General features: G+C 38.2%; 1 protein-coding gene and 1 pseudogene across 2 annotated transcripts in view; both read right to left on the bottom strand.

Moving 5' to 3' along the window:
* Positions 1–1,158: 1,158 nt before the first annotated feature.
* grk3 (G protein-coupled receptor kinase 3) overlaps positions 1,159–27,860 on the bottom strand; it is a 268,143-nt gene continuing 241,441 nt past the window's right edge. The window contains exons 19-22 of one of the 2 annotated variants that reach the window (XM_073065739.1): positions 26,110–26,246; positions 16,048–16,080; positions 10,558–10,671; positions 1,159–7,638 (exon numbers count right to left, since the gene is read on the bottom strand). In XM_073065739.1, coding sequence (XP_072921840.1) covers positions 7,477–7,638; positions 10,558–10,671; positions 16,048–16,080; positions 26,110–26,246 — 446 coding nt within the window. In that variant the 3' untranslated portion in view covers positions 1,159–7,476. The remainder of the gene's footprint in view (positions 7,639–10,557; positions 10,672–16,047; positions 16,081–26,109; positions 26,247–27,860) is intronic. The other variant, XM_073065740.1, reaches the window with a different exon arrangement.
* On the bottom strand, positions 10,352–10,449 carry LOC140739055 (U2 spliceosomal RNA; annotated as a pseudogene).

Consider the following 27,860-nt stretch of genomic DNA (forward strand, 5'->3'; position numbering starts at 1 on the left):
CAAGCACAATGGCTGACAATCTTCCCTACTTGAAATAGTCCCTCTTTCCCCCAGCCACCAACCCAAGCTTAATCCTTGCTTCATGGAACCTCGATTTTTGAACCCTGGGTTCAGCAATGGGGATAAAGGAGCTGACTTTTAAACCACGTAGGCCACCACTAGAAATGCTGCAACTCCCAATACATCCTTAAAGCATTTCTTCAGCAGTAAAAAAAGTACAGGAATTAACCCGATTTAGACAGCCTCATTAATGCAAAGCAGCTTCTTTCACATCCCTGAAAACTGGTGCAAAAATACGATTTTAAAGTTAAAATAAACCTTATCGAGCTAATGATAATTACAAATTTCTGAATGAATCAATTTATTCATTGTGCAAAGACCCAAAAAGCACAAAATTTACCACAAACTGGTGCCATAAATTATTGCTTCATTATAGAGGCCCAAAAATATGAATTTCACAAAGAACATAATTAAAAATTGACTTTTAATAAAGGACCCTCACACTTCCATAGACTCAGTGATTGGTTTATTAAACTTTCCAGGATTGTCACTTGATTACTGTTATATTGCCTGCCTGCAGGGTGACAGAGTAGTTGTGCATGGCAGATCTACATGAATAAGGAGTATTATATGATCAGAAGGAGTAAACATGGAGAAGGGAAGCACTTACTCAAAGATGTATCTCATAAGTGCTTACTTGTTTGGAGTTAGCATCCACTTGCTATGCCTGTGAGTGAAAATTATTCCAGACTAACTTTTGGCTCCTTTTTTAAAGAAACAAAACTTGTAATTGACTTAGTGCAAATTGAAGGAGAGCTCATTTGGCTAAATCACAGATTTAAAACCTTCAGAAATACCACTGAAGGAACAGATGGCTGGTTACTTTTCCTCGCATTTTGATTCTGTTAACTCCCACATTGCCTTTCAGACTACTTCCACAGAATTTTCCTCACCAACATTTGGAATTCATTGTATCTCAGTACATGTGACAATAATAAGCATGCATGTACATTTGCCAACCTGTGAGAAGTATTGACAGGATGCAAGGCAGCCAAATGAAATGAACGCAGGAAGAGCTACATTTTCTGAGGATTCCATAGATAAGTTTGATTTTTACAAATTCTTTATTTATCCAGCTTTATTTATCAGTAAATAAGTATGAGTAGTTTTGAAATTTGAATGATTATTCAAAAGTGTATGTCACTCAGATTGTTGAGGAATTAGAACAATCTGCATGGCAGCCAGTGGGATTATTGCATTTCAGAACTCAAAGACTAATGATAAAGCTTTGAAATTACATCCTTTATGAATTTTAACTCGGTGCGGGGAAACAGAATTTTATCATTTTACTGTATATTTGCACTGAATCTTCTTTAATGTTAATGCTCTGAACTGATGGTAAACTTATCTCACAAACCGTAACCTACATATTGAGTTTACAGTTGCTGACTAAACTGTTTATTAATTCCAGTATTTCAGCAATGGCAATCTTCTCTTCATTTGATATCCATTTCCTAAATTGTAGTCTATAGTAAATTCATCTCAGGTTTGACCACTTATTTTAAAATTATAATTTAAACATAGATGTCCCAGCTTGCAGAGTAATAGCAAGTATAGCAGCAGGGTAATCTGAACACCATAACTCCACGTACAGCATTAACAAGGTAGGTCACTGATAGCTGGTGAGTAAGGTAAAGCAGGCGGCTGTGGATCCCAAAACAATTACCGGTAGATTGTGGCTTGAAGGTAACTTGGTTTTCTTTCTAGGAAGTAGAGGTATATGTTCTTTGGGATTGAGGTTAGAATGTGAAGATGATATGGTTTATTCCCCTTCATTAAAAAGGATTGCAGTAATCACTTGGGAAGAGGAGACCCAAATAATAATTTTCTGACAAATTGGAGGATTCCACCCGGGTGACACTTGTATCCTTCAACATGAAATGTGCTACTTTTCTTTCTTACCATGACTCTTAAATGTACTTATCAATTTTAGTGGACAAACTTTAAAAATATTTTCTTCAGTAAACTGGCCAATAGATTTTGGTATGGCGGCTATAGCCCAGAATACTTCAGCAGATAACAAAACAACAGGTGCTATATCCTGTAAGAGATGAGGAAACATCCCCTCGTAAAGTACTTTTAAATTATCTGTAATTTTTTTGCAATTTCAAATAATATTTATAAAACTGCCATTTTCACACATGGTATTTCCACTCCCTCAACAACATTTCTCCCCTCATGTCATCAAATTTCACAATTAGTTAAGCAGTGCTAACTCAATGAACAAATTCAGATAATGGATCAGCAGGACCAGAGTCTGATATCACTGGAAATTCTGACCTCCCTGCAGCTGTACCTAATCATTTCACCTAAACTACCTGGACAGTGATAATCAAAACAAATCCACTTAAAAGTGGAAATATATATTAAAAGATATTAAAATATAAAAATAGCTAAATAACATTTACATCTACTTATTAGTCACAAAATGACTAAGAATGTTTGTTATTGAAAATTATAGGCATAACATCTAAAATTTGAAAAACATATACAAGTTCTCTTTCAAGAAGATTTGGATCAGCGATAATTACCAATTACTGGAAATCAATGAAATCTTTAAGTAAAAAATATTTAAAATATAATAGAAGGAGGATCAATATGGATAAAGCAGTAAAGGAATATCAGGGCCAACTCCATTACGGCTGGGAAAATAAATTGAAATCACTGTAGGCAGTGAATTCCATTTGTTTTTAAGCGCCTTTAGCTTAAATTTAAATACAGGTTAAACGAGACTTCATTAACTGAAAATTTATTGGCAGTGTTTGAGAACGTTTATACTTATGCACTGTCAGTATTGTGCCTTGTGAGGGCACATTCAGAAGATAAAAATCAGTAAGAATACTGTATAAATAAAATGTAAGTGGGTTAGACAGAACACAATAATTGGTCATTTGAGCAGGATGCAATTGGTTTCTCAACATCTGAGAAAACATACCTAAGCTTGCGTAATTATTAGGAGATACTAAGGAATTATAACAGTTTTAATAGTTACATTTAATGGCATAGTCTATCTTTCCACTGCCCTAGTTTAAGGATATTTTCAATTTACAGATGTCTCTTAAGTTTTTCTACTGACTAGAAAAGGTTAGTTTTTGTACTTCTGCCATTAACTGAAGTTCCTTAACTTCACAAATCTTACCTTAGAAATCTTTCATAAAGCATCTTTTAACAGCTGCCTCACAAACTATTTTGCAGGTTTCATTTATACTCTCATACACTATTTACCTGAATGCATTCAGCTTTAACTTCTTTCCTTTCTTTGGCCACCTCTTTTGAGCACACTTGTGGAGTGACTCTGGAGGGATGGATTTTTTTTAATATATGCATGGAATTCGTCACAAAACCAGCTGTATGTGACCTCCAACTGGGGAACTGAATGCCCAAAATGTAATTTTACCACCTCTGATGTTCTGAGATTATTTTTCAACCTCCTGTTGGTCATATATTTAACACATAATACTTGCACTGTGAATTATTAATATTTGATTAACACATTTATCGTATGAACTTCACCGTGTCATGGTTAGTTGACAAAGGAGGAAGAGGGATGGTGGTCCTACAGGTAAAGTTCAGGGAACATGAATGGAGGTCAAAAGGCAGGACTTCAAAATAGTAACCTTACTACCATCCAGCATGTTATTGAGTACAGAAAGAGGAAAATACTGCAGAAGAATGTGTAACTGTTGAGGTGGTGCAGGAGAAAGGGCTTCAGGTTGCTGACAATTATTTTTGGATTGCACCGGAACAGAGATATGAGGATTAGTGCAGCATCATGAGGATGAATGATAAGGTAAAATTAAATACTCTTTATCTAAATGCATGCAGGATTGGAAGCAAGATAGATGAGTTTACTGCACAAATATACAGTAAATATATGGTTATGCATCCTTACTGAGGTGGTTGAAAAGCAATCAAAGCTTGGAAATGAATATACAGAAATATTTGGCATCTTTGAAGTTCATATAACAAGGAAAAGAGATTGGATGCCTCAGTTAATAAAACATAATATCACTGCAACTGTTGAAAATGAAATTGTCTCAGAAGCATATGGTGCACAATCAATATTGATGTTGATAAGATACAGTAAGGGGAAGAAGTTATTGCCAAGAGTAGAAGTAGTCTCTTTAACAGTAGCTGTATTGTAGGACAGAATATAAATTAAGAAATAATGGGGGCTTTTAAGAAGATTCTGTAAAAAGAATGGGTTGGACAAATTAAAATTGTCAGGAGTAGCCTTGAAGTTGAGTTCATTGAGTTTATTCAAGATGGCTTCTCAGAGCAATATGTTGAGGAACCAGGGTGCAGGTAACTTCAGATGTATTATTCTGTAACACAACTGGATTACTTAATTAATAACCTCACAGTAAAGGATCCCAAATAAAAGAATTATCATAGCACAGTGAAACTATAAATTCAGTTTGAAGGTGAAACTACTTGGGTCTCAAACTACTGTCCTAAGCTTAAATAAGGGCAGTTAGAATGGCACAAGATGGATTTGGCTAAGGTGAACTGGGAAAATAGATTAAAGGATAGGACTTTAAGGAGTTATTTCATAAACTCATAGACATCTGACTCCTCTTTCCTGCTCTGCCAATCAAGATCATGGCTAATCATCTATATCAACACAACTTTCCTCCACTATACCCTTGATAATGCTTAATATTCTGAATAGATTAAAAATTTCTGAACAAAAAACAGAACTATGAAACTTAAAGTGCATTATCAAATACAGCTCCTGCAACAATGTAAAATTAGGGGATAGTTGATTTGTAAAACTAATAGGTTGAATCAGTTGACATTATTTTGTATTTGCATGCTTTTTTATGTAAGGAGACATAGTAAGATTGAACATGTGTATATCTCTTTTTAAGAAAGAAATTATTAACATCAGTATCCTCTTAATAATGTTCAAAGGTAATGATATTACAAAAGTCTTAAAAGTATTTTCAATTTATGAGCAAAATAAAACTATCATCTGTCTGAGTAATTGAGCACTAATGCTGTTTCAACATTGAGTGACACTGAGGAGCAGAGTAAACCGGTGTGTGCCTTTTTGAGGGATATGGGAGATGGGCGGCTGGGAGAGAGAAAAGAGGAAACAAGAAAACAGGAAGATAAAATGGGGAAGAAGCAGATTTCTGAAGGGTGAGAAATGTTTACTAGATTTCACTTTACATTTTCAGCATCAACCAGCCAATTAGTTAAACTCACAATTGGCACCTAAACCCCTCTCTGGATTCAACCATGAGCCCTTCCGACAAATATCCAACATTGGTTTAAAGAAGAAGCCAATTGCATCATTTGATGTAGCAAGTGAACTCCTTATTAAGATCTCAATCTGTTCAGGTCTCAGTCCTCTCATATTTTCTGTTCTCTGAGCCTCCCGTCTATTGAAGCAGTAAGCCATGGCAGTAGTTGTGGTACATTTTGAGCCAAATCCTGTCCTCGTTGTTATTATTTTTCAGTATGTACTAAATGTAGTAGTCCAAAACGCAAATATAACCAGAAAATACTATACACACCACTGTTGTATTTTTTACAGTCAAAATATGAGGTTTAAACATTTTAGTGGTACTGTAACTAAAACAAAATACACCAAAAAAGAGTTGATGTTGCTCCCTAAATTCGGATTAATAGCTGACCCTTGTTGCAACTGATCAATTAATAAGATGTAATAATACATTGTCACTGTTCATAGAAGACATGTTGATAAAGCAACTCATGCTACGTAATCACCATTTTAAGATTTTCTCATTGTTATCATGAATTCTTGGTATATTAGTTTTTTTAAACATATGTACACTTGCACAGTAATATCTATGATAAATATTTTACTCTCTCTTAAATCATTGTTTTAAATCTTCGTTAATTTGTAAAGTCCATTGGCACTTTGCACTTCATGGTGGGAACGGGGCAAAGACTTTACAAACAAATTATGTGCTATGTGGATCAGAAGTGTTGTAGAATGCAGGGATTCCTAAATATTTTTATTGCACTGAAGTAAAGGATTTGGGATGGATTGTGGGTTGATATCCCATCAACACAATAATTTCAAAATCCTTCAAACTATGATAAGTAGTTAATGATGGAATGGAGTCCGGTCATTCTGGATCAATATTTGTGTTGAGGGAAGCCAGGAACAAACTAAACCATAGATCAGCATCCAATTATGTACAGTAACTGAAAACTGCCCAACAGTAGCAGAATAGTCTATGGCTGGAACCAGGCATCACAGAAGCAGAATAGGGCATGAATCAGTAACTACAGTTATATATCCTGTAACCATAGACACTTAGCAAAACACACTGAGCCATATATTGTCATTCGTTATCCATGGAAACTTGACAATGAAGTGTGACAGTGTTGTCACCTAGCAACCTGTGAAATCCTATTAATAAGACAGGCCACAAAGCAACATCCAAGTAGCCATGAAAACTTAACAACTGCTGAGAGATAGCGGTATTAACACATTGGAAATCTGGTAATCCAGTGTGGTCGCAATCATTCTCTTGTCTTTCATAGAAACGTTACAATCAGCAGGGATATGAGACAGGGTGGAGGGAATTAAGCACCAACGCACCATTGTTTTTCACAGTCTGTGTAACTAGGATCAAATGTAACTGCTCTGGAAACCAAGAAATGAATTGGCACCTGGTTACCATGGAGATAAAATAATCCGTCTTCCAAATGATGTCTACAGTCACCCAATATTGGGCACACATGAAAAGAAGTAGCTGGTAGAGATATGAGGCAAGACACTAAGTTTGAAACCCAGGACAGGTGATGATGATGATTGGCACACGGCACAATGGTGACAGAACGTGCCACCAAATTACATTTTGATAGCAGAGGAACCATGTTGACGGACGGATGGACCACCGATATGTGTCAATGTCCTTTGTGATATGCTGGAGTCCAGGAGCAAATTAAAGTTGAGCGAATCAGTGACTGAAACGCACGTCCAGTCAACCACTTGCTTTGTACGTGAAAGTTCCTTCGACCCTCCGATATGAAGCAAAGAACACCACCAGGGCGCAATGACGCATGACAAAATAAATTCTCCAAAATTATTTGGCAACATCCTCCAGTCCATTCCTGTGGAGTTGGCTCATTAACCACAGCGATCACTGTGGTTGCAGTTAACAGGTGCTACACTCGTTCATCAATACTTCCAATAGAAAATAAACAGCCAAATTGCTCTGAAAGTCTTACATTCATATATACATACACGTATGCATATATATAGATATAGATATACAGATATCTATACATATATATATACCCTGTTTTGTGGGATCATATAATTAACTAATAACAACACGCTGGACCACGTACGAGGTGATATAGAAGTAGTTGCACAAAACCATCCTCAGGTCTCTTGTTTCTGTTCCCCCACTCACACGCAAGTGCTCTCTTCTAAAGCCCGTTGCTGTTCCTGTGGCTGAGAGGGGGTTTGGTCAGCTCTACCACTGCTGAACGTGACTTGTTCAGCACCTTAGGGGCTCTCCGCAGGACCCTCTGAGCCTCATTGAAGGCTTCCGTTAATTCTTTCTTCCATTGAATAAACTCTGGATCACTCTGAAAAAAGAACAAAAAGCAAGTGCAAGGAGATAAGTGGAAGCCTTTAGATAAATTTCCTAATTTTCTTTAGCGAATCTTTCTAAAACCTAGACGAAAGTTATTAGTTTTACAATCATGAAACGTTCTTATTCCTTATTTGAGTTGTTCATTCGATAGTCGGGGCAATTTATTTAATCGTGAGAGGCATTTCAGTCTAGCTTTTTGTCTGATCCTTTACTTACCTGATCCTGCACCAACAGCACATCCCACAGATTTGATCAATAGTTTATACGAGCATTTATACAACCACATGCAACTTACTTAAAGCAAACAAAATGAATATGTGAATTCTGCAGAACTAACTTTTAGACCATAACATATAGGAGCAGAATGAGGCCATTCAGCCCACTGACTCTGCTGTGCCATTTCATCATGTCTGATCCATTTCCCTCTCAACCCCATTCTCCTGCAATGAATTCCACAGACTCGCCACCCTCTGGCTGAAGAAACTGCTCCTCATCTCTGTTCTAAATGGCATCCCTCTATTTTGAAGTCTGTATCTACTCGTCCTACACTCCCCCACGAAAGGAAACATATCCTTCACATCTGCTCTATCTAGGCCTTTCAACATTCAATATGTTTCAATAAGATTCCCCCCTAGTTCTTCTAAATTCTTCCAAGTACAGGCCCAGAGCCTTCAAGCGCTGCTCAAGTGCTAACCTTTCGTTCCCGGAATCAACTCTCATGAACCTCCACTGAAGCTTCTCCAATGTCAAGCACATCCTTTCTTATACAAGGGGCTCAAAACCGCTCACAATACTCTGAGGCCTCACCAGCGCTTTATAAAGCCTCAGCATTACACCCTTGCTTTTATATTCTGGTCCCAGTGAAATGAATGCTAACTTCCTCACTACTGACTCAAACTGCAAATTAACCTTTAGGAAATCCTGCACGAGAACTCCCAAACCCCTTTGCACATCGGAGTTCTGAATTTTCTCCCTGTTAAAAAATAGTCTATGGTTTTAGTCCTTCTACCAAAGTTCATGACCATGCTCTTCCTGACACTTTATTCCATTTGCCACCTCTTTGCCCATTCTCCTAATCTGTCTAAGTCCATCTGCAGCCTCTCTGTTCCCTCAGCACTACCTGCCCCTCCACCTATCTTCATATCGCCCGCAGGCTTGACCACCAAGACATCAATTTCACCATCCATATCGCTGACATGTAACATAAAAAGAAGCGGTCCCAACAAAGACCCCTGTAGAACAATACCACTCACCAGTAACCAATCTGAAAAGGATCCCTTTATTCCCACTCTTTGCCTGCTGCCAATCAGTCAATGCTCTATCCATGCCAATACCTTTCCTGTAATACCCTGTGCTCTTCTCTTGTTAAGCAGCCTGACGTGCAGCACCTTGTCAAAAGGCCTTCTGAAAATCCAAGTACACAGATCCACCAATTCTCCTTTGTCTTCAAAGAATTCCAACTATTTGTCTACCATGATTTTCCCTTAAGGAAACCATGCTGACTTTGGCCTATTTTGTCATGTGCCTCCAACTACCCCAAAACCACTTCCTTAACAATTGACTCCAACATCTTCCCAACCATTGAGGACAGACTAACTGGCCTATAATTTCCTTTCTTCTGCCTCCCTCCCTTCTTGAAGAGTTGAGTGATATTTGCAATCTACCAGTCCTTGGGAACCATGCCAGAAACTAATGATACTTTAAAGATCATTACTAAAGCCTCCTCAATTTCTTCAGCTCTTCTTTTAGAACCCTTGGGTGTTGTAGTCCATCAGGTCCAGCTGACTTATCAACCTTCAGATCTTTCAGTTTCCCAAGCATCATCTCCCTAGTAATAGCAGCCATACTTACTTCTGACCCTTAACACTTCCATCATATTGCTAGTGCCTTTCACAGTGAAGACAGATGCAAAATACTTATTCAGTTTGACATTTCCTTGTCCCACCGTTATTCTCTCTCCAGCATCATTTTCCAGTGGTCTAATATCAACTCTTGCCTCTCTTTTACTCTTTACAAATCTGAAAATACTTTTGGTATCATTTTTAATAGTACTGGCTAGCTTACCTTCATTTTCACCTTCCCCCCCCCTTAGTTTTTTTTAGTTGCCTTTTGTTGGTTTTCAAAAATTCCCCAATCCTCTAACTTCCCACTAATTTGTGCTCTTTATATGCCCCCTCTTTGGCTTTTATGTTGTCCCTGGCTTCCTTGTCAGCCGTGGTTGTGTCATCCTACCTTTAGAATACTTCCTCTGCTCTGGCATTCTGCCTTTCCAAATTGCTCTATTGCCACTATCAAGTTTCATTGGTGGATAAAAATAACAAAATAATTAGAATCCACTGTTTATTCAAATAAAATGCACTGAACCATCTACCTACATCTCAACCTCTACCTTCTATCTCCCCCCACCAGTGGGACTCCAGTTCTAGAAATGAAAAGAATCAAATTTAGTTCTTCTCAGAAAACCCTAACTGGTTACGGAACCAAATTTTCCCCGTGAACAAAATTTTGGCAAAATTGACTGACATATTATTTATAGTTAAGAATTATTTTCAAAGATCTTAATGGTTGGGATTGTCGCAATTCAACTTTTCTTTGAAGAAAACTGACATGAAAAAAGCATTTGGAAAATGAAAAAGTAAACTAATTGAAGGTAGTTGGAATGTATTCAATGCCTTGTTCCTCCTCCCTTTTTTCCTTTTTTTTCTGCACCGGTCCCGGAAGCACTGCAATACCGGGTCGATGCGTGGAGTGGACGGAGCAAGCCCCTATTCCATCTCCCTGTTCCAAAAATCAATTTAATATATGGTCCCCAGATAGGGGACGTATCAGATATTGGGAGTGTTTGCCTGTCCAGTGTAATGAAACATATCAGTCATCTCTAAACCTCCCTAACCTCCGGAGAAACACTTACCTCACACTGCAACACAAATTGTTTTCCTCCCTTAATCCGCAGGAGGATACATTTCTTATCTTTAATCTGAGTCTCTTCCACTGACACTATCTGCTCCATTGTCAGCAAACTTTGCTAGATAAATAAAACAGAAAAGAATTAAACTCAGACATGAATGTCAACTGTTTACTATATTTTAAATTTGAATTTGCAGTGAGTTGCTAAATGAAAGCATCCTACCAGTACTGAATATCTAATGTAAAAGATACTCTGCATGTGGGAGAAATCCTAAGAATCTACTTAACTGACGATACTTGAGGAAACACATTAACAAACATAAGTATGAGGAGTTTTAGATGAAGAGCAAACATCTGTGGTGTGTTTTATGTCAAAGCTCAAACATTGTGGTAACAACATGCTGAAATTTGGCTTGATATTATAACTGCGACTGCTTCACTAGAGGTGGATAGTAGCCTTGACCATCTAATTCACCAGTTGTAGGTCATCATGTGTAAACCCAGCATATGAATTATCTGATACATTGAAGTGGTGCAGAGGAAAAAGGTCAACAGGTTAAATTGGACAAAGGTTATAAAAAGAATAGTTCCACTGAGTCTGTGTCTAATGGGAGATCACATAAGAAGAAAACAGATAAGTCTAAATAACCCAAAAGTACATTCAAGGATTTCTAACTCATAAAATATTTATCTAATCTATTATTTCAAGTTAGTTCGCCACTTCCAAATCAGTAAAGGAATATTAGAACTTGTTCCGTATAATAAGAGTCATGACCACAAAGCATTTATGCAGAGATTTCCAGCCTCTTTTTGAAAATTAAGTCACTGTGTCTTAGTGTCTTTTCAATAATTGTCCATTTGTTGTAAATCTGACATATTTGACATAGAAGGTGGATGTTACTTCCAGGTTACAACTTGCAAGGATAACATGGGTGAATATGGCATTAAGTTTGAAAGAGTGAAGTGCACACAAGTTAAATTTCAAAGGAACGTGAAATAAACAAATCAATAGTGGTGTGAAAATTATAGTGGATAAACATATGGAAGTATTTATATGCAATGGCTCCAATAGAAAATCAATATAACTTACAAATAGGGGTAGCTACAGTTATAAATTAAACAACTAAAGTCAACAAGAGATGAGAGATGCAAGGAAAAGTGGACATCTAGTGGACCAGGCAGACAACAGCAACATGGAAAAAATGGTAAATGAGAAAAAAGTTTATTGTAACAAATAGAGATGCAAGAATCTGCAGAGAATGATGGACACACATCATGGAAACCAGCTTCCCTGCCTTGGTAAAGCAGCCTGCATAATCAAAGGCCTCACCTACTCCAGAGAGTCTTCCCCTCTTTCCCACTGGCAGATGATACAAAAGGCTGAAAACACCAACAAGCTAGAGGATAACTTCTATCTTGCTGTGAAAAAGACTACTCAATGGTTCCCTAGTATGATAAAATGGACTGTTGACTTCAGTCTCACTCATTGTGCCTTGTGCCTTATTGTCCACCTGTACTGCACTTTCTCTGGAACTGTAACACTTGATTCTACAGTCTGTGATTGTTTTACCTTGTACTATCTCAATACACTGTTGTATTGAAATTGATATGTATGAATTGTACCATTCAAAAATTTTCACTATACCTCAGTACACGTGACAATGATAAACCAATTCACTAACTTACCAATTTATTTAAAAGTTAATAGCAAAAAAATACTGTACATATCAAATATAAGAAAGACTGGGATTTTGAGGAATGACATGGGTGAGAGTACTTAGAAAAAATGAAGAAACAGAGACTTGCTAAATTTAGTTAAGCAAAAATATTTAGAGGCTAATTTCAAGGATCCTCCAAGGGACCACAACTTTGTTGTAGGGTTTGGTGGCTTGTGTGCCACTGTGATCTAGAGATCTATGTTGACTGGAGTCAGGGCCCTGTGCTTTGGCTCTTGGTAGGATCAGCCATGCCAAACAGGTTGCAGTGTAGAGGCCAGACTAAGAGTGGGTGTACTGGTCTTCCAGGTTTGAGGGTTCAGCTCAGGGCTAACAACCCTTACAGGTGAAAATGGTATGAAAACAGCAATGAAGAATCGTTCTTTATCTGTGTGTGACTGTATGGGCAGACAAGATGGAGAACCTTTATTGCTGCTCTAAATGCCAGTGGTGTAACAGGCAGTAAGTAAGTATATTTAAAGATATTTTAAATCTTTGGGTGTTTAGCTTCCAGCAGTGATCTTCTTTCAACCTCGACTCAGATTGTACTTGCCAATTTCTAACTGTGCTACAATCTCAGCTACCTTGTTTCACATGCAAGCAAACTGAAATATAACAGTTTTAGTTTTGTATTCACCATGCCTCTTCTCAGATTTGTCTCCATGACATCTAAAACTTTGAAAAACTTCTATAGATGTGTGGTGGAGATTGACTGGCTGCATCACAACCTGGTATGGAAACACCAATGCCCTTGAATGGAAAACCCTACAAAAAGTAGTGGATACGGCCCAGTCCATCACTGGTAAAGCCCTCCCCACCATTGAGCATATCTACATGAAGTGTTGTTGCTGGAAAGCAGTATCCATCATCAGGGACTCCCACCACCCAGATCATGCTCCCTTCTCACTGCTGCATTAGGAAGAAGGTGCAGCAGCCTCAGGATTCACACCACCAGGTTCAGGAACAGTTACTACCCCTCAACCATCAGGCTCTTGAAACAAAGGTTGGATAACTTCACTTGCCTCATCACTGAAATTTTCCCACAAGTTATTGACTCACTTTCAAGACTTTTTAATTCATGTTTTGATATTTATTGCTTAATTATTTATTATTATTTCTTTCTTTTTGTATTTGCAATCTATGTCTTTTGCACAACGGTTGAACGCTCAGTTGCCATGGTCTTTCATTGATTCTATTATGGATTCATTGAGTACACTGACAGGAAAATGAATCTCAGGGTACTATATGGTGAGATCTTTGTACTTTGATAATAAACTTACTTTGAACTTTGAATAGACTTTGGACATTTCCGCACTTGAAACCATGTGATACTTCACGCCCAGCAGAGGCAAAAAGAAAGTTTCAGGATGGAAGGGAAGGGGATTTCTAAGACATTTTTGTGTGCAGGAAAGGAGTCAAAAAGTGGAAGATGGAGAAGCAGAATTCATGAGGGGTAGGGGCTGAGATCATTAAGTGATCTGGGTTTGTTGCACAAATGTCCCATTCTTGATGTTTTAGACAAAAACACTTTTAGCTCTAGTGCCCTTTCTGTCCCCCAGAAAGTGCTACTTTGTTCTCCACACTTTGCTCTTTCTCTTAAGCTATGTAATTTTTTTTCCTTTTCATGTGTATGTCAAGTTCACTTCTGAAGGTTAACATTCAATTTACTTTTAGTACCCTTTCAGTAAGTGCTTTCTGGAACATAACACATTGCATAAATCAAATATCTTCAAATCCATTCTGGTCTTTTGCCAATTATTATAAATCTGTTTCCCCAAGGAAAAACTTTGTAACTTTATAAAACTTGTCAGTTTCTCTTTAACCTTTACATAGTTCCCTGATCCTCTGCCATTATTACTCCGCACTCTTTTCAAATGCCTTTAGAATACTAATACTTTTTAAAATGTCATATTCATAATTGGACACAATACTACTGCAGCCGAGAATATTGTAACAGCTTAAAGAGATTCTCCTGATTTTCTGCTCTTTTATGCTACTCATTAACTCCTATGCATTCCTAAAGACATCAACATCTCGCCACTACTAGTTAATAAAACTTTTTAAAACATAGGTCACCCCAATTAATAAGCAATTCAAAAGGAATAAAAATTAAAGACTACAGAATTAGCTTGGAAAAACCAGTAAAATACTGTATAAATAAATGAGAGAATAAGGACTGTTTTAATGTAAAAATCCTCACCAATCATTTGGTCTCATCCTTTAAGAATAATAATCAAAACTTTGTCATTCTATTTCACCGTCTATGTTTTCAAATAATTTCATTAACACACAATTAATTCACTGAAACTCATTTAGAAATTATCTTTGAATTAATTATTAATAAATAATTTATCTAAAACACACCATGACAAGCCTAATGGTGGGGGGGGGGGGGGGGAGAGTTAGAGAGAACCTAAGAAGTCCATAAACCAGCTTCATGAAAATGTACCATTTTAATCTAATTTTGCACTGTGCGTCTTCAGGACATCTCTCAAACATCAAATAGGCTACTATTAAGTAGTACATCATCCCACAATTGATTGTGCTTACTGATGAAGTAACATTTTCAGTGCTTTACAAAAGACCAGTGGGTATAAATGAATAGGATCTGAAATAGCTGCCCAGTCTTACACTGAGTTCAATGATCTCAGGTTGTGATAAAAATGGCTTTAGCTTTCAGTGTCCCTGAGTAAAGACGAAATGGATAACCTGTCTGATTTTACTGTTGTCCTGTTATCTTTGCTTGTGGTGACAGAGAACTGTCAGTATTTCACAGGCAATGACAAATAGTCATGGTCAAAATGGAAAAATATTCATTTGCAATGTTCCCAAATATCTGAGACACAGTTTCATCACGAATCTTGGCAATTGAAAATTAGTCGCGTATTAGTAGTAAGTTAATTCCAGCCAAGGGTATATGGTCATGACTACTCCAGCAAGCAGTCAAAATCATCAAGGGAGGACAGGGAAAACTGGCAGAGAATGAAGAATAAAAATATATTTTAACAATGTTAAAACTGGACAGTGCAATGTAATTTTATTCCCCAAGAGCCAAGCTAGATATTACTCGTGACCCATTTGGTTGGATCAATTTAGTTTATAAACAAGGTCGCATGCCACTACTGACTGCATCGTCAACGGCAATTATTTTATTCATCTAATAATGGTCATGAGTTTCTGGTAACTTCCAAACAGGATCAAAGAAGCAAAACATCATAAAAACCATTACAACAAAGATGTCAAAATCAAACATATTAGTGTACAAGCACACAGGATCGCAAGGGTGGGCTATCAAGGAAGATTTGGAATGAAAGGATGGTAATGAAGATGGACCTTGCCAGGATGATGCTACTAATTGTGGCTTGATACCAAGCCATTCAAAAGCCTCAAACTGTTTGAGTTGCTTTAGCTTTTGTCTAATTTCCCAGCAAGGCTGAATATGTTAAACAGGGGGTCTGCCTCAGAATATTTTAAAAAAATCAATCACTGTCCAAGTTGCTCTCTTTGCCTCACTGAATGAGGGCTGAGAATATATTAAAGAAACCAAAAATAAAATGTAACATTTAAAAGCATTTCTGGAGTTGAATAATTGCATTTGCAATGGATAAGCTACTAGGTGAAGGGGAGGAAAAGAATGAGAGACAGAGACAATGTAAAATGAAAAAGACTAGTTATATGTTATTAAAGCTCATCGTGACAACCCCGCAATACACTCATAAAGCTTCAACTATAGCATGGAACAGCAGATAGATGCTATAGTTTGACAGCATTGTTCTTACCAGCCTACGCCTTTTATAAATATTCCAGGCATCCTAAATGGAAAATAACACGACAAATCCTTTGTTTGATTAGATCTCACTTTATAGAATATTGCTGCACTCATCTACTCACTGTAATGAAGCTCTTCTAAAAAATATACTTTTAAATTTAATATTTCAAATGACATCACGAGTCTGAGCGCGCACATCAAAACAGACAAACTTCCAATAGTGATTTATTGCCATGGCAATAAAGTAAAATAATGTGAATGTGGATCATCTGACGTGAGATCTGACACTGACATTTACTATATTCAAAGATTAAGATATGCCACAATAGGGATGATATTATGTTTTCTATCAAATCAATGGAACTATTATTTAAACTTGATTAATATAAAACTGCTGATTATCAAAAACACACATATTCAAATATGAGGTTAAACATAGCATCTTCCCTGGAAATGGTCAAACAACAGAATGCATATAAAGATCATTATAATATTACTACTAATAATAATATCCTTCTGTGATTCACTGGTGCATCAGGCAGCAACCTTGCAATTTCTTTAGAGCTTGTCTGTTTTATGAGGCTGAATTGCTAGCCCAACACTCAACCCAGCATGGATGGAAAGCATGTAAGGAGCCGGCCAGATTCAAAACTGGAACCGCTCACCCGAAAGTCTGGTGCAAATGTCACTACAGCACCCACCAGCTATAAAGATCACCTATCTGCATCTAACTGATGTTGCACCTGGCCTGTACATTTAAACTTACATCACAAATAAGGAGAAAGATGAAAGAAATAACATCAGTCAACACAATGAAAGCAAAATATTTACTGGAAAAATGCAGAAACAGTATGCAAAATAAAATATTATCCATTGTGGATAAACAATATTCTATGTGCTGTGACTTTTTAAAACAGATATCGATATTTTAATGTTTATTATAAATTAATTTATTATCTTCCAACAGACATACAACATCTGTGTCTTATTATAAAGTCAAATACATGTCCAATGCCATATTTAATTGCTGACGACACCACTGGTGGCAGCCAAATCAAAGGTGGTGAGAAATCAGCATGTAGCAGGGAGATTGAAAATCTGGTTGAATGGTGCCACAATATCAATCTCAGCAAAACCAAAGAGCTGATTATTAACTACAGGAGACAGAAATCAGAGGTCCTGAGCCAGTCCTTATTTAAGGATTGGAGGTGGACAGGGACTGTAACTTTCAATTCCTTGGCATTGTCATATCAGGGCATCTATCCTGGGACCAGTCATCACAAAGGTGGCACAACAATTCCTCTACTGTCTTGCAAGTCTGTGCATATTTGGCACGTCAGCTAAAACTTTGACAAACTTCTATGGATCACAGTGGAGAGTATCGTGACTGGTTGCATCATGGCCTGATATGAAAACATGACTGGAAGAGCCTACAGAAAGTGGTGGACACAGCCCAGTCCATCACAGACAAAGCTCTCCCCACCATTGAGCACATCTACAAGGAGCAACATCCATCATCAATGACCCCCAACAGCCAGGTCCTGCTCTCCTTTTGCTGCTGCCATCAGGAAGGAGGTACAGGAGCCTTAGGTCCCATACCACCAGGTTCAGGAACAATTATTACCCTTTGACCATCAAGCTCCTGAACCAGCGTGAATAACTTCACTCACCTCAACAATGAACTGATTCCACAACCTACGGACTCATTTTCAAGGACTTGACAACTTATGATCTCCGTATCTAACTATCTGTCTATTTATTCATTTGCATAGTCTGTTTTCTTTTGCATGTTGATGGTCTGTCAGTCTTTACTTGTGTGTGGTTTTTCATTGATTCTGTGTTCTACTGTGAACGCCTGCAATAGGGTAGTGGTTAGCACAACACTTTACTGTACAGGCAACCTGGGTTTTAATTCCCACCGCTGCTTGTAAGGAGTTTGTACATTCTCCCCATAGCCGCATCAGTTTCCTCCAAGTGCTCTGATTTCCTCCCACAGTCAAAATACGTACCATTTAGTAGGTTAATTGGCCATTATAAATTGTCCTGTGATTCAGCTAGGATTAAATCGGAAGTTGTTGGGCAGAGCAGCTTGAAGGGCCAGAAGGGCCTATTCCTTGCTGTATCTCATTGAAAATTTAAAAAAATCTCAAGGTAGCATATGGTGACATATACGTGCTTTGATATATATGAGGCAGTGTTAAAAAGCTGTGATTAAATCATTTGATGCACCAGCATGCTGGACAGCTAATAGTGACATGATGCATCTGTCTTATCTGGTTTCAATATCATGTTCATTCTTTTTGACTGGTAATCATTTATTTTAGCTTTCCTTCTTCTTTGTATTTTTGCAGGAAATATTTTCATGCTACATCCATGAAAGACAACTTTTACCTTTTCTGCATTATTGACCCCTTTAAATCAGGCACATTACAGGTCAGATACAGAGTAAAGATCTTACTGAATACATGACTTGTAAATATACGCTTGAGTTTATATCAGCTGAGTTTATCAGTTTATATAAGTTTATTGCCCGACTGAGGAATCCCAAGCCTGGTATACGTACAATTATTTAGATTTCCGAATAAGCATGTTTTCCTACTGCCTATTGTCAGGATAGTGTACCAGGGTGACATTTCTATTACCACACGATTGTTCTTGCAATCTCTTAATTAAAAAGTGTGTCACCAGGCAAAGCAAAGATACTCATAAGGCAGCAAAATCAAGTATGAACAATAGTTAAAGTATCAAATAAGAAATAAGCAACTGCATACACATAATCCTACGGATCTTCTTGCAAAATAATATCTATCATCAGGTTAAAGCTGAAGATCATCTATATTAAAACATCATTAACAGCCGACTTGAATTCTGACTGACCAAATGCTGAGACATCATAGGTAGTCTGTGGTAAGCCTGAACAAGTTTATATTGATAATATAGACAAAATAGGCATGATACATGCTGCCATTGAAATGGTTAAAAGCAATGTTGAAAAACATTGATTATTGATTAAAACATTAATTATTTGATATGCTAAAACACAGGAGGAGGCCATTTGGTTTACTGGATCCATGCTCGCTCCTAAAGAGGAACCCCATCAGTCCAATTCCCCTCTCCTTCCCCTGTAGCCTTGCAGCTTTCTCTCTCTCAGATGGATCAATTTTCCTTGGATTCTTTTGCTACTGCCCAACCCCTGAATTAAGGGGCCGCTGGCCACCCATGGGCTTCTCAACATTAGACCCTTTTGAAGTCCCCCTTCTTAACACCGCTATACTCTTAACCTCAGGGGTTAGAGTAACATAGGCTCAGTAGGTGATGTATATGGAAATCAAAAAGATTTTCGCACTTCAAGTTCTCACACTTCACAATTATCTTAGGCCTTTTATTGCTCTTCAAGCCGAGAATACTATGAGGTGATAGTGATATCACTATCACTGATGGAATTTATGGAACAACATTCTTTGTTGCAACAGGCTTCCACGGTCTTCATCTACAGCAATGAGTAATTTAGTTGTCAATTAACCTACCAACACTTCTTTGAAGTGGGGGAAAAACTAAAATGCTAATGAAGACCCACAAGGTCATAGAGTGAACATGCAACCTTCACACAAACAGCACCAGAGATCAAGACTGGACTCAGGTCCGTGGTGCTGACTCTGGAGCAGATTCAATGCTTAATTGGTCCAATTAACACAAATAAAAATTAATAAATTAAAGGCAACATTGAGCTACATTATCAGAGCTCAAGTTAAAATATTATAGGCTGGAGTTTGAGAAATTATGTATTTAAATAAATAACCAAGGCTGAATTACTGACAGAATATTTTGTTGTTACTGCTGATGTCTTTTGCTTGAAAAGTTAAACATCAAATCAGAATTAGGTTTAATATCACTGGCGTATGTCGTGATATTTGTTGTTACCAGCCAACACCTTTTTGAAAGATCAAATAAACCTAAAAGATATACTAACTGAAGAAAAGCAATGGAGCTCTTGTACTTGAGCCAATATTTATGCTTGACCACTATCAAAACATGCTAACCACTGTGCTGCCTTATGCTTGCTCAATGACAGCAATTACACGTCAAAAAGAATTTGTGTTGCTGCAAAATCATGAGGCTATGAAAAGAGCTGGAATATATTTATCCAGTCTTTTATGCAGCCAAAACTGTAGAGTATAAGGAGCATGATCAGACTGTAAATGGTTCTGATCAGACCTCATGCATGGTTCCAGTTCTGATTACTAAGGCTTTCTAGAGCAGCAGGGCAAGCAAAAAGGAACAAACATGATTCCTGCTTTCAGAGGTTTGAGTAATGAAGGGTGGCGAGATACACCAGCTTATCTGTCATGAAGCTCAGTAAAAGGGTTTTGTAGAGATATACAAGATCATAAATAATATAAAAATATTTAGAACACTGTATTAAAATGCAAGAATTATGCCAGAGGCCTGAGATTCAAACTAGTAAAATCAAATTTAGGAATGGACTTCTGAACAGAACAATGAACAAAAATCCTTGGAATTATAGGAACAAACTAACTCTAAACTTCAGATTAACCTGGGTCACTGAAGAAACCATATGGGATGGAATAGTATTCTGCAGTCACAATTATCTCAGTAATATTTATTATATACAGAGCCACCTCTATTGTCCTGACTGATTTTAAAGATGCATACTGTCTCACAGTGAGTAACAGTGTGCTTTCTTTTTTAAGAAAAGAGTCAAAGAGGAGTTTTTGTGACAGAAATGAAGGCTATTCAAGTGCCTACTTGGGGGGGGGGGTCTGCATCAACTGGGTCTCTGGCACTGAGTCTGGTGCTGTGGGACTGAAGGGAAGTGTGGAGAAGAGGACTGCAGTACTGATAGGGGATTCCATAGTTAGAGGAGTAGACACGAGATTCTATGGATGTGACAGAGACACCTGGATGGTATATTGCCCCCCAGGTGCCAGGTGCAGGGACATTTCAGTCAGGTCCACTACATTCTAAAGGAGGAGGAGAGCACCAAAAGTTTTGGTACATATTGGCACCAATGGCATAGGTAGGAAAAGGGGAGGAGGTCCTGAAGAGAGAACTTATGGAGTTAGGTAGAATGCTGAAAAGCGTGATCTCCTGGATAGTAATTTCAAGATTGCTGCCTGTGCAACGTGGCAGTGAGGACAACAATGATTTGCCAGATGAATGAGTAGCTGAGGAACTGATGCAGGAGTTAGGGGTTCAAATTTATGAAATATTGTGTTCTCTTTGGGGGAGGTATGACCAATACAAAAGGGACAGGTTACACCTGAACCCAAGGAGGACCAGTATACTTGTGAGCAGGTTTGCTAGAGCTGTTTGGGAGAGTTTAAACTAAATTGTATCAAAAGGTTGACAGAAGAGGTGGGGTGGCTGTTTTGGTAAAAAATGAAATCAAATCCTTAAAAGGAGATGATATAGGTTCAGAAGATGTAGAATCCTTGTGGATAGAGTTAAGAAACTACAAAGATAAAAAGACCTTTATGGGAGTTACATAGAGCCCTCAGAACAGTAGCAAGTATGTGGGTGACAAATTACAATGGAACATAGAAAAGGGATGCCAAAAAGGGCAATGTTGCCATGGTCATGGGGATTTCAATACGCAGGTAGACTAGCAAAAGCCCAAAAGAGAGAATTTATAGAATGCCTATGAGATGACATTTTAGAGCAGCTTGTGGTTGAGCCCACTAGAGGAAAGGCGATTCTGGATTGGGTGTTGTGTAATGAACTGGATTTGACTAGGGAGCTTAAGGTAAAGGAACCTTTAGGAGACAGTGATCATAATATGGCAGACTTCACCCTGCAATTTGAGAGGGAGAAACTAAAGTCAGATGTATCAGTAATACTGTGGAGTAAAGAGAATCATAGAATCATGAAAGAGGAGCTGGCCAAAGTTAATAGGAAGTGGACACTAGCAGGGATGATGGCACAACAGCAATGGCTGGAATTTCTGGGAAAAATTCAGGAGGTGTAGGATAGATACATCCCAAAAATAAAGTATTCTAGAGGATGAGACAACTGTGGGTGACAAGGGAAGTAAAAAACAACATAAAACCACAAGAGATGGCGTATAATAGAGTAAACATAAGTGGGAAGTTAGAGGGTTGGGAAGCTTTTAAAAACCAATAGAAGGCAACTAAAAGGTCTTAAGGAGGGAAAAGATTAAATATGAAGGTAAGGTTGCCAATAATATCAAACAGAGCATACCAAAAGGTTTTTTTTAAAGTATAAAGATTAAAAGAAAGGCAAGTAGATACTGAACTGCTGGAAAGTAATGTTGGAGAGGTAGTAACAGGGTCAACGAAATGGCAGACAAACTGAGTATGTATTTTACATCTACCTTCACTATGAAAGACACTAGCAGTATGCCGGATGTTTGAGAGTGTCAGGAGGCTGAAGTAAGTGCCATTGCTATTACTAGGGGGAAAGTGCATGGGCAGCTAAAAAGTCTGAAGGTAGTTAAGTCACATGGACCAGATGGACTACACCTCAGGATTCTGAAAGAGGTAGCTGAAGAAGCTGTGGAGACATTAGTAATGATCTTTCAAGAATCACTACATTCTGGCTGGTTCCAGAGGAATGGAAAATTGCAAATGTCACTCCATTCTTCAAAGAAGGGAGTGGGGCAGAAGAAAGGAAATTATAGGCTAGTTAGCCTGACCTTAGTAGTTGAGAAGATGTTTGAGTCCATTGTTAAGGATGAGGTCTCAGGGTATTTGGAGGCACATGATAAAACAGGCCAAAGTCAGCATGGTTTCCTTAAACTTGAAGGGAAAATCATGCCTGACAAATCTGCTGGAATTCTTTCAGGAAATAACATGCAGGATAGACAAAGGAGAATCAGTAGATGTTATGTACTTGGATTTTCAGAAGGCTATTGACAAGGTGCCACACATGAGGCTGCTTAACAAGATAAGAGCCCACAGCATAGATAAAGAATTGGCTGATTGGCAGGAGGAAAAGAGTGGGAATTATGGGAACCTTTTCTGGTTAGCAGACGATGGCTAGTGGTGTTTCGCAGGGACAGGTGTTGGGACTACTTTTTATTACGTTATATGTCAATGATTTTGATGACTGAATTGATGGCTTTGTGTGAAGTTTGCAGATGAAATGAAGATAAGTGAAGGGCAGGTAGTGTTGACCAAGCAGAGCGGCTGCAAGAGGACTTAAGACAGATTAGTAGAATAGGCAAAGAATACAGTGTTGGGATGTTTATGGTCACGCACTTCAGTAGAAGAAACAAATGCGTAGACTATTCTTTAAACGGGCAGAAAATTCAAAAATCCAAGTTACAAAGGGACTTGGGAGACTTTGTGCCTGATTTCCTAAAGGTTAATTTGCAGGTTGTGGTGAAGAAGGCAAATGCAATGTTAGCATTCATTTCAAGAGGACTAGAATATAAAAGGAAGGATACAATGCTACAGTGTTATAAGGCACTGCTGAGGTCTCATTTGGAGTATTGTGAGCAGTTTTGGGCCCCTAATCTAAGAAAGGATGTGCTGACATCAGAGAAGTTTCAAAGGAGGTTCATGAGAATAATTCTGGGAATGAAAAGGTTATCGCAGGAGTGTTTGGTGGCTCTGGGCTTGTATTTACTGGAAATTAAAAGATTGGAGGGGGGTTATCCCATTGAAACAAAGTAAACGTTGAAAGGCCTAGATAGAGTGGATGTGGAGAGTGTTGTTGCATGAATGAAATCGCCAGGAAAATTACTACAAAGCAGCTTCTTTATTCGACCAAACAAGGTACAGCAACCATCATGTGGAGACACTCTCAGTGGAAATGTCTGCTGGTCCAACATGGGGCTCAATATTTACGTGCTAAATGCAAAGGACAATCCCAAATTTACAAAGTATAGACAATACTTTCTTATGAAACTACATACAAACTTCACACCTCCTGATTTGCTTCCATCCCACAGACGCTATCATCGTCTGGACTGGGATTCACAGCTTTTAGGAATCCATTGTTCCATATTAAATCCATAATACCTATTCAAAGGCAGAAGACTGGTAGCTGAAGCCACTTGTTAAATGTAAATGACCTAAACCCAAAAATCCTCTAACAGAGAGTACATATCCTATATGTTGAGGTAGTCTAGGACCAGAGGGATGTTCATTTAGAATGGAGATGGGGTGGAATTTCTTTAATCAGAGGATGGGGAATCTGTGGAATTCAATGCCATAGGTGGCTGTGGAGTCCAGGTCAGTGGATATACTTAGGGCGGAGGTTGATAAGTTCTTGATTAGTCAGGGCATGAAAGGTTACAGAGAAGGTAGGAAAATGGGGTTGAGAGGGAAAATGGATCAGCCATGATGAAATGGCAAAACCTCTCACTAGGCTGATTGGCCTAATTCTGCTTCTTTTTCTTCTGGTCATCATGCATTTTTCTGTCACCCACCAAAAAGTAACTTGTTAATTTTGCTAACTTAGCTCATAAAAGCTCTTGGAACTGCTTAGAACATAGGTTGAGAGGAGATTTGATAGAGGAATACAAAATTATGAGGGGTAGTCACGCTTGGTGGCGCAATAATATCAGCACTGGACTCCGGAGTGAAGATTCCTGCGTTCGAATCCAAGTCAGGTTGAGCGTTGAGCTAGCAACTCGGCCTCATAAAAACAAGAATAGCTTGCTACGGAAACACCATCAAAAGACGGTGCCCCGATAACTCCACTGCAGAGTTAAGAGCTATTCTTCTTCTATAATTAGGGTAAATGCAAGCAGGCTTTTTCCACTGAGGTTGAATGGGGCTACAACTGGGTTAAGGGTCAAAGGTGAAAAGTTCAAGGGCAACATAAGGAAAAACTTCTTCACTCAGAGAGTCGTGAGAGTGTGGAATGAGCTGCCAGCGCAAGTAGTGCATGTTAGCTTGATTTCAAATTTTAAGAGAAATTTGGAAATAGATACATGGATGGTAGGGGTATAGAGGGCTATGGTCCAGGCGTAGGCTAACGGGAGTAGGCAGCTTAAATGGTTCAGCATGGACAGGATGGGCTAAATGGCCTGTTTCTGTGCTGTAGTTTTCTATGACTTTAACTAATACAAGTCTATAAAGCGTAAGATACCACCAACTCAAAACTAGCCACGCAGTAATTTTTGATTTTTATGATATGATAATTCACAGTGAACTACATCACATAATTGATTTGGAAATGTTTAAATAAAGAAAAAGTCATATAGTTAGAGAAATATGTTTCTCAATCAAGTCATTACAACTACTAACACAATTCTGTTTTACAGTTTCTCTCTTGCACTTTAAAAAAAACTACGGTTTCTGAACTTCCCTACATTAGCATTGTGAGATGAAATTCATGGATGACAATTCAAAAACTTTGTGCTCAGAAAATCTCCAGAAAATCACTACTTTCTTTACAATCTAAGATTTAAGGGTACAGCAAAATTTTAGTATTTTGATTTAAATTCTTAATAATTTTATGACAAAAGAAATGGTGAGGAACTCCAGAATGTAATTATAACCAAAGCTGGCACTGACTATCATTGTTATTAGTTATTAGTATTATAAATGCATGTGATAGAAAGGAAAAATTATTGCTTTAGCCATCCTTTCTCTATTTTTTTGAATTTGTGGGACAGATAAGCAGATGCTCACTTCTGTTCTTAATTTTTATTTATGTTATCCTACTTAGTGATAAAGTGTGGAGAAGGTCCTTCCAGCTGTTTGAGCAACGCCCAACAAACGCGATTAACCCTAACCTAATCACAGACAATCTACAATTACCAATTAACCTACTTTGGACTGTGGGAGGAAAACCCATGTATTCCACGGGGAGGACGTACAGATAGTCCTCACAGAATGGCACCGTAATTGAACTCCAAACTCCAGAACACTCCAAGCTGTAATAGTATTGTTCTAACTACTTTGCTACCTTGCTGTGGTGCTTAATGCTTTCTAACTTGATTGTTTTTAATATTTAACACTCGAATATAGCAACTGAGGCTTTCAGCTTGATTAAACTTCCATTTGTTTGCTACTATCCTGACAATCATATGCCCATTCACAAGCGTTCTCGTCATTTCAGTCCGCCAAACATTGCTTACCCGTGACTCGCCCTCTCCTCTCCATTCCAGCCGATTTGGAAAGAGGTAGAAGTAACGACGTTGCCACTGTGTCAAGAAGGGGTTTCCTAATTTCAGCATATAACCGTGCATGATGCAGTCTTTCCCCAGAGCATAATCTGCATACAAAAGGTTATATTATTTCAGGTTTTATACCATAAAAACATGTGGTAGGAATAGTATTAAATCACTGAATTCTTCCCCACCATTCTGTGAGATAGTGGTTGATCAGACTGTTGGCTGCAACTCCACTTTACTTCCTGATTCTCATGATCTTCAAATCTCCACCAGACCAAATATCAAACAATAACTTACCTACATCTTTCTTGAGAAGATGACTCCCTCATTTTTAAATTTCCTAATGACATTTGTTCTTAGTATTTTTTCACTTTGGCCTATGTCTCTCACCTTTTATTAATCTAGTAAAGTTACCTGTATCAAGAAGACTGTACTGATATCTTTGTCCATCCTTACTTTCATCAAAGGTGGTAGACAATAGTTAGAGAGGACAAATTTCCTTTTCTCTTCTGGTATGAAAGCCAATTCCACACATCCTGATTAATGCAGGCTTGAACAGATTGCTGCGTGTGCTTGCAACTTCCTCCCTTTGTCACTAAGCAACAGAGCTTTAATGGATGGACATTATCACAACCAGACAGAGCTCTGATTAGACTTCACCTGCATTTATTCTGGCCTTGGAGTAGTTCCAGTGCAGATTCATTCATTGAGTGGACACATGGGGTAGACCCAGACCTGTTCTCCTATATGTATGTATATATTTATATATTTTGAGATGATCTAATTGACACGTTCAAAACAAATGAAGGAGTGATAAAGCCAATAAAGATAAACCATGATCTCTGGTGAGCAAACCCAGAGGAAGAGAAATATAGTATTTTGAGCTTGGCCATTTGCAGTAATTTCAGAAAACACAAAACATAGATAGAATCGGTAATTCTCAGCTGTAAAGGTTATGTGAGGCTGCCTTGCTACTTTTTAGACATATACTACAAAGTCCCTGTGATCTTGCACCCCTTTTAAATAATATTTCATTTCCTACAATGCTCCTTCTCATTCTACCTCCCAAAACACATCAACCTTACATTTCTCTTGCCAAGGGTCTGCTCACTCTGCAAACCTGTCTGTACTTTTCTGTGCTATCCTTTTGTCTGTAGTTGCTGGGCTGATCTCTGAACCCTTTTGTGAATGAGAAGCACGAGAAACAGATGAAAAGATAACCATGGGTATCTGAAGGATATTCCAAGAAGATGAACACACAAAACAACCTGAATGGGCAGTTTCCTGATGTTTGCAACCAGCAATAGATGTGTACTGTAAGGTATTGTATAAAAGTCTTAGGCACATATATATAGCTAGGGTGCTTAAGACTTGTGCACAGTACTGTATTTGTCAAAGTGGAGTGGAGAGTGAGTTTGTAAATCTGGCAGGAGTAAGAGGTTTTGGGAATGGCGAGGGTGGAGTGCCATGGGAGGGGTTTGGGACAGGTGGCAGAGAAGGAGTGCCGACGTGCAGGTTGGTGCAGGTGCAGACACACCCAACCCTGAGCCATTTGATTCCAAATGGATGGTTTAATAATTGTTTCAGAATGTCTCTCCAGTGTTTCCCATGCCCTCCCACTTCCCTTCCTCTTTGCTAAACCATGATTCTCCTCTCCCTACCCCCTTCCCACTCACAGTCTGCAATAGAGACCCATATCAAAATCAGGTTTATCA

The sequence above is a fragment of the Hemitrygon akajei genome, chromosome 14 (assembly GCF_048418815.1).
Source record: "Hemitrygon akajei chromosome 14, sHemAka1.3, whole genome shotgun sequence".
In the NCBI taxonomy this organism is placed as follows: Eukaryota; Metazoa; Chordata; class Chondrichthyes; order Myliobatiformes; family Dasyatidae; genus Hemitrygon; species Hemitrygon akajei.